Source organism: Staurois parvus, unplaced genomic scaffold, assembly GCF_062004578.1.
Source record: "Staurois parvus isolate SC_StPar_1 unplaced genomic scaffold, SC_StPar_1.0 ptg000130l, whole genome shotgun sequence".
Classification (NCBI taxonomy): Eukaryota; Metazoa; Chordata; class Amphibia; order Anura; family Ranidae; genus Staurois; species Staurois parvus.
Window position 1 is genome coordinate 5,696,135 of NW_028317926.1, and position 12,327 is coordinate 5,708,461.

The window sequence follows — 12,327 nt, forward strand, 5'->3', positions numbered from 1 at the left end:
CATACTCGATTTATTTTTGCTCAGCCCCCTGGCTGAAAAATCAAACCGATTACTCCATTCACACAAATGAGGTGGATAGAGGAATCCTACACCCCCCCCCATCTCTGCTGTTGGGATATTTTAATCTGACAGCAGACATTTTGATCTGACACACGAAGTTTGATTCATTTATGTGATACAGACTCTTCATTGTGTTGGTAGCATGTTGTGGTCATGCAGGGGGCACCAATTTTTTCCTAACGTTAACAGAGAAACTAGTGTGGTGGATTACTTGGTGTTCAACTTTAATTTTTATTTACAGTTTTTTGTTTTTTTTTTAAATTGACGAGTATTTTGTTTAACCAGATGGTGCTATGATGAAACCGTAACACACTTCATTTATCAAGGAAGACAAAATGACACCAATCGAGAGTTCAAGTCTGTAAAAGAAAGAAATGGCATTCACATTGTATCTGAGCACTGGCTCCTGGCTGTATGTATATGTGATTGTTGTGGATTAATTTTTTTTTCTTTATGACAGTGATGTCTATCACATTGCCATGGTTTAGCAGTGCAATATTTCTTGATCCTACAGAACACAGGCAGTTTCATAGACTACTGGGTTATAGGCAGGTACCACCAGATGTTCGAATGCATGACACCGTTTTGTCTTTTCCCCAAAACACCTCTGGGAGGTGTCGCTCCAGTCTCAGGATGTGGTTAGAGTTTTAGAGTAGACATCTCGCTGCCCCAGCTTCAATGAGATGTTCGGATACTGTTTGTGCTCCTGAAAGGTTATTGCAGGGGGTTCCTTGCATCCCTCTCCACCATTGTCAAGTCAATTTCTCAGATTGTTTGGACCGACATAGTTAAAGGATAAGAATCCTTTCCTACTGAAGGCTCATTCTACTAGAGCTTTTAGTACATCCTGGGTTCTTCAGCATTTTCAGCTTCTATTTTGCAGATTTGGTCTTCAGTTCACAAGTTTACCAAATTTTCCTGAGTGAATATTCAGGCCTTGACTATTGTTGCATTGTGCTTCAGAGGCTGCTATTTGAATAGGTTTTGATCCACTGTTTTTTTTTGTTTTTTTTTTTTTTTGTAGGGGTTATGTTGGCTTTTTTTTTTTTTTTTTCTTCTTTTTTCATGTTACCCTCCCCTCATTTGTGTTGCTGGGGAAAGTCTCAGTCCCTGAATCTTTACTGTAGGATTAAGAAAATGGGATTTTTGACTTGTCTGTAAAATCCCTTTCTTGAGTATAGTACAGGACAAAGGCTAACCTCTCCTCTGTGATTTTGTTTGAATTGAGTTAAAATTGCTGGGAGCAGAAGGCATTATATGGGAGTCCTCAAAACCTTTTTTTCTTTTTTTTGCATGTGTCTAATTACCTGAAGGTATTTGCCTATAACCCAGTAATCTTTTTACAGGCAAGTCAAAAATCCCATTGACCTGTCTCATGTCTTTATTACAGCTTGTGAATAACTATAAATGTTAGTGAAATCCATTGTGCATACGGCACTCTGGCTTCCTTGTAAAACATTTTAAAATAAATATCAGTCAAGTACATGGCACCTTGATTATATAAATCTTTAGCTCTATATTGGCGTAATAAAGTCACCTAGCAGTGCCTAAACATGTATGTATGTATCCTCTGATGAAATCTAAATCTTGCATATAAATCATCTTGATCTTGACACATCACAAGATCAAGAGTACCCCACATTCTCCTTATCATGACAGGAAGCCTTACTGGCAAGTAGAAGAGCAAATTCTGCTCGCCACATTAACAAATGATAAAAATCAAATGACCTTCAAAAGCATGTTTGGGCATCACTTGGTGGCTGCATTTTTAAAGCTTTTTTTGATATAGTTGTGATACTGACAGGTTTACTTTTAAAATTTGAAAATCCTGCCAATTATCAAATATATAACCCTATAGCAGGGCTGGGCAAACTACGGCCCTCCCAGCTGTTGTGGAACTAGATGCCCTATGAAGCATTTTAAGACTGACAGCCACAAGCATGTCTCCCAGAGGCATGATGAGACTTTTTGCCCACTCCTGTTCTATAGGATAGTTTTATACTTTTTGACTTATTTGCTATATTTGTAAACAGAACGAGCAATACATTGCATGGTATTTCAGAATTAGGTACACAATAAAGGTACTGTTATTATTTTTTTGCTAGTTTTGAAAGGTCTTTTAGCACTAGTAGTGTATGCTAATTAAAAGATCACATGGAACATAAAATATGTTTATAGTAGGTTAAACTGTGCAATGATGGGAAAATTAAATGGCAATGCCTAACTCCCCAACTTAACATATCAACTGTTAGATTTACAGTGGGGCAAAAAAGTATTTAGTCAGCCACCAATTGTGCAAGTTCTCCCACTTAAAAAGATGAGAGAGGCTTGTAATTGGCATCATAGGTAGACCTAAACTATGAGAGACAAAATGAGAAAACAAATCCAGACAATCACATTGGCTGATTTGGAAAGAATTTATTTGCAAATTATGGTGGAAAATAAGTATTTGGTCACCTACAAACAAGCAAGATTTCTGGTTCTCACAGACCTGTACCTTCTTCTTTAAGAGGCTCCTCTGTCCTGCACTCATTACCTGTATCAATGGCACCTGTTTGAACTTGTTATCAGTATAAAAGACACCTGTCCACAACCTCAAACAGTCACACTCCAAACTCCACTATGGTGAAGACCAAAGAGCTGTCGAAGGACACCAGAAACAAAATTGTACACCTGCACCAGGCTGGGAAGACTGAATCTGCAATAGGCAAGCAGCTTGGTGTGAACAAATCAACTGTGGGAGCAATAATTAGAAAATGGAAGACTTACAAGACCACTGATAATCTCCCTCGATCTGGGGCTCCACGCAAGATCTCACCCCGTGGGGTCAAAATGATCACAAGAACGGTGAGCAAAAATCCCAAGACCACACGGGGGACCTAGTGAATGACCTGCAGAGAGCCGGGACCATCGTAACAAAGGCTACCATCAGTAACACACTACGCCGCCAGGGACTCAGCTCCTGCAGTGCCAGACATGTCCCCCTGCTTAAGCCAGTACATGCCCAGGCCCGGCTGAAGTTTGCTAGAGAGCATTTGGATGATCCAGAAGAGGATTGGGAGAATGTCATATGGTCAGATGAAACCAAAATAGAACTGTTTGGTAGAAACACAACTCGTCGTGTTTGGAGGAGAGCGAATGCTGAGTTGCATCCAAAGAACACCATACCTACTGTGAAGCATGGGGGTGGCAACATCATGCTTCGGGGCTGTTTCTCCGCAAAGGGACCAGGGCGACTGATCCATGTACAGGACAGAATGAATGGGGCCATGTATCCTGAGATTTTGAGTGCAAACCTCCTTCCATCAGCAAGGGCATTGAAGATGAAATGTGGCTGGGTCTTCCAACATGACAATGATCCCAAACATACCGCCCGGGCAACGAAGGAGTGGCTTCGTAAGAAGCATTTCAAGGTCCTGGGGTGGCCTTGCCAGTCTCCAGATCTCAACCCCATAGAAAACCTTTGGAGGGAGTTGAAAGTCCGTGTTGCCCAGCGACAGCCCCAAAACATCACTGCTCTAGAGGAGATCTGCATGTAGGAATGAGCCAACATACCAGCAACAGTGTGTGCCAACCTTGTGAAGACTTACAGGAAACGTTTGACCTCTGTCATTGCCAACAAAGGATATATAACAAAGTATTGAGATGAACTTTTGATATTGACTAAATACTTATTTTCCACCATAATTTGCAAATAAATTCTTTCCAAATCAGCCAATGTGATTGTCTAGATTTGTTTTCTCATTTTGTCTCTCATAGTTTAGGTCTACCTATGATGCCAATTACAGGCCTCTCTCATCTTTTTAAGTGGGAGAACTTGCACAATTGGTGGCTGACTAAATACTTTTTTGCCCCACTGTATATCTAGAGGTCTTTTCAACATTTATCTTCATAGATCACTAAACTATGTGATGACCCTTCACATCAGTGCTGAGTTAAAATTTGTGATTGTTATTTGTTTATGCCAGCTAATGACCCCGTTTACGTTTTTTTTTTTCCCTCACACACATCTACTGTTTGGTTTTTCATGAATACAGTGTGCAGAAGAACAGAGGCGTGTTCCTGAATCTCTCTATCCTCACACCTACAATCCAAAAATGAGCTTGGATATCAGCACTGTTTTAGATGTACCCCACAGCAGCAATAAACGTTCTACAACCTTAAGAGATGAGGTATATCTGTTATTTACCAAAGTTTATTTTTCAATTTTGACCCTGTGAAACTTGTAAACGTAGTGATTTGCAGCTGTTTAATGTAACACACTCACAATTTAAATATATATATTACAGATTAATGGTGAACAAGATGATGAACAACCTGAAATGGCTAAAATTTCCCCTAATACGACACACAACGCTGACAAAGCTCAGAATGCTTCAAGTGATGCTAAAGGAGGTAAATGGTTTAATTTAAATGATTATATAACAAAATGTCTTATGTTTATTTTAGGAGGAGAAGGAGGTAATTTGGGTATTAAAAAGTACTTTGCTTTAGTAAAGTAATAATCTAGTAGGTAAAACCATTAACCACTTAAATACTTCTTATAGCTGAACAGACACAGGAGTTTGAGTTGTGGATTTAGAGCTCTTGTACACAGGTGCCCATGTAATGTAAATTCCGGTGTATACCCAAGAACAGCTGCACACAGCCATTTATGTCTGTGGGCAGCTGTATGCAGCACCTGAGCTTCCCATGCATGAGAAATATGCCAGCATTTATGTTGTGCAGGCCCTGGGCATCTGTGTGCAAGAGCCCTTATAAAGCACACAAACAGCAAATTACACTACTTTTCTTCAACACTGTACTGTTATAGTTTTACCATACGATATAATCTTCCTAAAGTTGTGTGGGGACCACAGAACAGTGGTAGACAATGGTGATCTTTCTGAAAATTCCCAAGCAATTTAATTCACTGCTTGGAAAGCTTTATCTCGTGTGATCGCTTTGACAGAAAATATGTTTTAGCAAAATTATATATCTTAACTAGTAGAGGGCACAGAACTAGTATTCATAGACCAGGGGTTATTACTGCCACCTTCAAGTGATTGGACACTGGCAAATTTTGTGCTAGGGCTGCTCCTAAAGCATACCCCTACCATATAACCCCACCCACTCCATGAGGCTACAGTTTTTTGCTCGTGTCTTTAGGTGACCATCTTGAGAAAATATATATTTTTTTTTCTTTTTAAACCACTAAAGTTTTTTTTTTTTTTTTTTTTTTTTCCCATCTACATTTATAAACCTCCGACTGACTGGTTTTTGCCTTGTGCTACCTAGCAGTTTCCGAGAATGGGGGGTGTACCTCAGGGACCATACCCAGGCACCACTCTGTGGAGTCACCCTCTAATGCATCAGGCAATGGATCCTGTATTAGACACTCATCTTGGCACAAAGTGCAATATGTGAAGTTAGCTGCAGTTTGCTATACAGGTCCACGCTTGTGGTCCATTTCTGTGGTTGCCATGTTCTGGAGACCCCTTCGTGGGCTTGCCCACTGTTACTGGCAAAGCTTGGGCTATAATAAGTTGAGTGTCGTGAATAAGGTAAGATGAGGTTTCCTTGTGTATAGACCCCTGTTCCTGGCTTTATACAACACTATATCCGCAGCGCATTGCACACTATACAGTTTATTTGGACTTTGTGTCAGTGGATGAGATAACTGTGTCATGTTCTAAATGGTTAGCACTTCCACCTGGTAGTACAAGGGTCGTTGGTTCGAATCCCAGCCACAGCACCTCCTGCCTGGAGTTTGCATGTTCTCCCTGTGCCTGTGTGGGTGTCCTCCAAGTACTCCAGTTTCCTCCCACACTCCAAAGACATGCTGGTAGGTTAATTAGATCCTGTCTAAATTGGCCCTAGTATGTGTCTGTATGAATGTAAGTTAGGGACCTTAGATTGTACGCCCCTTGAGGGTTAGGGACTGATGTGAATGTACAATATACAGTATATGTAAAGCGCTGCGTAAATTGACGGCGCTATATAATTACCTGAAATAAATAAAGTTCTCTCAGACAATTTTCTGCAAGCATGTATCACATTTCCCAGATGATGTGTTTCCACCCAACTATTCCGCCGAGAATGCATGCAGGATGTTGCTGCATTCCCATGGCCTTTTTCTACAGGGACACACCTACAGAAACTTGGTCCGTTCCTGGGGTATAGTGGCTTCTTCTCTTGAGATGTCATTTGACAAGTCTCAAGAATTGTTTTTATCTCTATGCACATGCGCAGGAGTTTGGGGCTTAAAGTTTGATCTCTTACTCCTAGAGCTTCTCCCTCTACTTGAGTTCTTTCCAGATGACAACCTCTAAACTGTCTTTAATTTCTTCTATAAAAAAAATGTTGTAATTTTCATCAGCGGCATGTTTTCAGTGACAAAAACGAAACAAAAATCAATTCAAGTTATTGTCAATTGACGAAAACTGCCGAAAATCAATTCCAATTTTTTTCAATGAACGAAAATGTTAGAGAGGATTGTTTCTTGTGATGAAACTTGGTTTTACTTATGATGTTAAATAACGTCTAAAGCTGTGTAGTTTGTTCAAACCATATACCATAAATAATATGTTAGATTTTTACTCCAGGATTATATAATGAGTTTGGAAATGCTAATAAATAATGCATTGCAATTTAACCACTTGTCCTCCAGAGTATTTACCCCCCTTCCTGACCTGGCTTTTTTTTTTTTTTGTGATACAGTGCTCCGTTACTTTAACTGACAATTGGGTGGTCATGCAACGCTGCACCCAAATGAAATTTGTCCTTTGTCCCACAAAAGGAACTTTCTTTTGGTGGTATTTGATCGCCTCTGCGGTTTTTATTTTTTGCCCTATAGACAAAAATTTAAGACCGACAATTTTTTAAAAAAAACCCCAATATTTTTGACTTTTTGCTATAAAAGATGTCCAGTAAAAAATGTTAAATCAAAGGTCGTCATACATTTAGGCCACAATGTATTCTGCTACATGTCTTTGCTAAAAACAAAAATCCCAATATGTGTAAATTAATTGGTTTACGTGAAAGTTATAGCGTCTACAAATGGTGGTGTATATATACTGGAATTTTTTTATTCTTTTTTTTTTTATACTAGTAATGGTGGTGATTAGTGACTTATAGCAGGACTGCGGCGGGCATTCTGACACGTGGGGAACTGACTGTCACTGACATCCCCAGTAACTCTTAATACAGTGATCAGTGATAAAAGCACTGTCACTGTACTAATGACACCGGGCAGGAAGGGGTTATCATCTGGGGCAATCAAAGGGTGAACTGTGTGCTGTTTTACTGTGTGTGTTGTGTGTTTTGTTTTACTATGTAAGCATGTTTCTTTGTATTTTATGCTATACAGAGCAATAAAAAGCAGCATGCTGGTGCTGACAGAGGGAGATCTGTGTTGTTTACATACAGTGTTCCTTGGCGATCGCTGTGTGCCAGCAGGGAATCTCTGTCCAGGACCCGGTGATCGACAGCTGCAGCCGCCAATGGCGGCTCGCCCCCTATCCGGAAATGCAAAAACCTGTATATACATGATTTTGTGCAGTCCTGCCGCCCTGTAGCAGTAGTTCTGCTATAGGGCGGTCTGGAAGCGGTTAACTAAACCTATTAGATTTTAGTCGACTAAAATGTACTGGAGAGTTTAGTCGACGAAAATACAACTAAAATAATTCAGATGATTAAAATGCAATTAAAACTAAAATGGCATTTTAGTCAAAAGACTATATAACTAAACCTAATTGGAAATTTGACATCAAAATGATCACTGCCTCTAAAGCAAGCCTTAACACATTCTTTTGTTGCAAGCCCTGGCCTACCAAGCATTCAGAACTCCTCTTCACATAGAATGGTTTCCCACATTCCTTAGGGTGGAGGGACATCTGTTGGCCTTTGCGCTAGCCTGGATTCGAGATGTCCCAATCTGAATTTCTTAGGGGTACAGCCTATTTACAGTCCCTACTCCTTCCTCACTTTTTACCTTACAATTTGCCAGCTTCAGACCACAGATTTGATGATCATTTTGTACCAACTTCAGGCACAAGGAGTTGGTTCCTTTGGAGCAATGCATTCTAGATGTTTATTCAAACCTATTTATAGTTCCAAATCCAACAGGGGGGCATCCATCCAATACTGGACTTAGTTTTTGTGTACCAGAAGTCCAGATGTAATTTTATGAGATTTGCGATTACTTCCCTCAGACAAGACAAATTTGTGGCATCAGCAGACATATAAAATCCTATCTCCATAGTCTTATTTTCCCATCACAGCAATGCTTCCTCCTTTTTGATGTGGGAGACCAGCACTTAGTTTGTGGCACTGTCATTTGGGCTCTCTGCATCCCGAGTAGTCACAAAAGTGCTCACCTCGCTTCTGGATCTACAAACCTAGGGCGTTCATGTCATGCGTTACTTAGATGAGCTCCTGCTGAAGGACTCCTCAGTCAAAGTCCAAAGGACCATTCAGCGTGGCTGGATAATCCCAACTTTCCAAATTCTGCCATCCAGCCCTCACACCATATTGAGTACTTGGGTCTAATCCTAGACACAGCCCAAGACAGAATCTTCCTCCCTTAGGTAAAAATAGCGTTCCTAAAGTCCAATGCTTCTGTCAAGTCAAGGTCTCCTTGACATGGTGTATCCTCAATCCTGCCTTGGCACTGGAAAGTCATTCCTTCACAGGAATTGAAATGTTGTAATTACAAATGCTAGGCTTACAGGCTTGGATGGAGTTTACAGCTTCCTGACTGTTAATGCAGGACTTTATGCATAACAACTTGATTAAAAAAAATAATGTTCTTTAGAAAGAAACATACATTGTACTTTAATAAATTATGCTACCAAAATTAGTGTGTGCTGTAAATTTCCGTCAGCATTGTTGTTCTTGCCAGAGGCTGCCATTTTGCTGAAGCCCAGAGCCCCTGAGTAGCAGTAAATCTTCCTCTTGTATTTTATTGTGTTGTAACTGTACTGTCTTCATCTAGATTGTAAAGCGCTGTGCGATATAAATCCTGTATAATAATAATGAGCCTTGTCCTTTTCCAAGCAGACTAGAATTACTGGCTCAAGACCCCATGTTCCATTCTGCTTCTGAGTCGCTGGCTTTTAAGGCATGGCTGTTAAAACAAAAGTACTAAAGGAGAGGGGTAACTCTGATTTGGTAATTCCCACTTTATTCTGAGCAAGGAAATCTGATTCCCACAAGATTTACCGTGCACGTGGGAAGCTTATGTTGCCTGGTGCGAGGCACAATGTTTAACGCTACTCCAGTACTCTATCACTCAACTCAAATTATGACCTCTCTTCTGTCTGGTTTTGACCAGTGTCTGGCCCTTAGGACCCTCTAGGGACAGGTTTCGACTTGATGCACCTTTTTTTTTTTTTTCTTTTAGAAACCCCTTGCCTTGCAATCCATGATCAGAACCTTCCTACAGGGCGTTGGCGTTGCTCATATCATTATCCTATTACCTCCTGCGTCACCTTGGGATCTCAACCTGGTTCTCGCTGCCCTTCAGAGACCCCCCCCCCCTTCCCCTTTGAACCAACTTAGAGACATTCTGTTGGAAGAACTCGCCTTTAAAGGTTACTTTCTTGGTTGCCATCACATCTTAGACAGAGTTAACAGCACTATCCTGTAAAGGTCTATTTCTTGGTTTGCTCAAGGACAAGGTAGTTTTGTAACCAAAACCTTCTTTTTAATCTAAGGTGTTCTCTAATTTCCACCTCCATGGGGACATCACCCTCCCTTCCCTCTGTCCTACTGCACTGCCCCAGAACCTGGTAAGGCAATTGCCTTATATTCTATGGATGTGGTTAGGGCCTACAGTCTACTTGGCTGCTACAGCCTCCATTCCCTAGATGGAGCCCCTTTTTGTTCTACCTAGTGGTTTTCCTAGAGGACATACTGCTTCCTGCTCCTCATTTTGCCAGGTGGATAAGGTCACTCAGTTCCAGGGCCTACACCTTTATGTAAATGTTTCCTTCCTTTCCCATCAGAGACAACTTCACCAGAGCTGTTGCTGTCTCCTGGGATTTACAGCATCAAACATCTGTCTCACAGATTTTCAAGACCACCACCTGGTCCTCTGTTAACATATTTTCCCAGTTCTATCACGTGGATGTTCTGGTCTCGACTGACGCAGGGTGCTTCAGGCTGTTATCAGAGTATTTTGTCCAGGTTCTTTAAAACTTTGTGATCGCTCCTTGGTCTGCTGGCAAGCTTGGTTTGTTATGTTGTTTCCCACCTCTCAGTTTTATTGCTTGGGTATGTCTTTGGTCTCTGAATACTAGTCTTGTACTGTACAATTGAAATATGATTTTTGACTTGCCTCAAAATGTATTATCTTAGAGTACATTTCTTGCTAAAAAAAAAAAAAAAAAGCTTAATGGAGTGGATGGGGTTATATGGGTACGCTCTAGGGACAGCCCTAGCAAAGGTTTTTACTAATCACCTGAGGGTAGCAGCATAAAGCCTATAATGTATAAATACCAGACCTGTACTGTACTCCAAAATAAGAATTTTTCAGTATGAAGAGCTATAATTGTAAACCTTAATAGCATTGCAAGTTTTCTTCTTTTTTTCTTTTTTTTTTTATTTTAGTTTGTATTCATCTTTTTTAAGAGATCTTAATTACATTTTTTTTCTTTCCCTTGCTGATTAGTTCTCACACAGACATTGGAGATGAGGGAAAATTTCCAGCGACAGTTACAAGAGCTGATGTCTGCAACATCTATGGTGAAAGCTCAAGGGAATAGATCAGTATTGAGCAGAGCAGGGTTTGATACGTCCCCTTGTACTCCCGAAGGTGCTCGTACAACACGTAATGGCAGGAGCAGAGTATTGGAAGCACGAAGGTATGCCTTAAGTTAGTAAAAACCATATTTTTTTTTAAATACTTATTCTCCTTAGGATTGTGCTCACTGCATTTTCATGGTGGTTGTCATATGGGTATTTAGAGATGTGTTTAAATGTAGGTCCAGTGCACCCAGAGATATGGTAAGTTGTATTAATCCAACTAAACTATTATTAATACAACATGCAATATTTAGGTTAACATTGAAGTATGCACTGTATCTGCTATTGCCATAAAGAATGTCCATACTCAAAGCAAACACATCCTAAATCCCAGATAGCACCTCACTTACTCTGATAATTTTCTTGTTCTCTTTTAGAAATTCTCGCCAGACCTTAACAGATTTGAATACAGAACCATCACAAAATGAGCAAATTATTTGGGATGACCCAACTGCAAGGGAAGAGAGGGCCAAGCTGGCCAGTAACTTACAGTGGCCTAACAGTCCCTCCCAGTGCACAGAACCTTTGCTGCCTCAGAAAGGTCATGTTACTGACCAATCCCAGTTTAAAGAATCTTTAACAGATACAGAGATAGCTGAAATGGGTAAGTGCAGTTAGGAGATAGTGTAGCAGATTTTGTATCATGATCATTGGTGTCAATTTTATTTTCTCTTTTGCATTACAGAGGCATGTGAGCTAGAGCATACTTCAGCCAAAGAAGCCTCCAAAAAAGGACTGGATCTCCAATCTCCAGTTAAAGAGGACCCTCTGATCCCCACCCCACAGGCTCCAAGCATTGCATTTCCACTTGCCAATCCTCCTGTAGCTCCTCAGCCCAAGGAAATGGTACTGTTTCTATTACGGTGCCAACTACCTTTAAAATGTTAAACATCTGTGGCTGACTGTAAAAATTAAGTTGACCTTTTTCATACAAAATATACCTTCAGACACAGCTGTCAGAAAGAAGGGACATTGTATGCCAAGCAATAATCTAGAACATGAGATGGCATGGTCATAAAGTTTTAGGATAAGTTCACCTTGTGGTTACACTTGTTGCTCAGCCACGTCATTTATTCACAGTAACCTGTGAATGAATAAACTACATGTCCCTTCTGCTACCCCGAGCATGCTGAGCAGCACACTTGTAGTCCATTCACACTTCTTGCAGCTCTGAAATTGACAGTTCATATGAAGGTGTACAGGTAGGCAGTGTCTGCAGAAACCTGAAATTGCACCTGTGATCCACTGATAGCAGGTGCAATGCTCTGCAGGCTCCTGTGAAAAAAGAATAAATTAACCTTTTTATCATTATTAATAATCTATATACAGTGGGTAAAATAAGTATTGAACACTTCACCATTTTTCGCAGTAAATATATTTGTGGAATGCCTGCACCTTATGTCATGGCAAGAAGACTTTCTGCACTTACTGCAACAGAACAGTGGAATGAGTGGAGCCCTCTCAGAACTTTGCAGCACGAAG

General features: G+C 40.4%; 1 protein-coding gene across 2 annotated transcripts in view; it reads left to right on the top strand.

The window, feature by feature from the left end:
• Positions 1-12,327, top strand: part of TOPBP1 (DNA topoisomerase II binding protein 1) — a 68,156-nt gene that overhangs the window by 38,872 nt on the left and 16,957 nt on the right. For both annotated transcript variants that reach the window (XM_089672542.1, XM_089672543.1), the window contains 6 exons: positions 346-472; positions 4,098-4,232; positions 4,350-4,455; positions 10,712-10,904; positions 11,223-11,449; positions 11,531-11,691. In XM_089672542.1, coding sequence (XP_089528668.1) covers positions 346-472; positions 4,098-4,232; positions 4,350-4,455; positions 10,712-10,904; positions 11,223-11,449; positions 11,531-11,691 — 949 coding nt within the window. The remainder of the gene's footprint in view (positions 1-345; positions 473-4,097; positions 4,233-4,349; positions 4,456-10,711; positions 10,905-11,222; positions 11,450-11,530; positions 11,692-12,327) is intronic.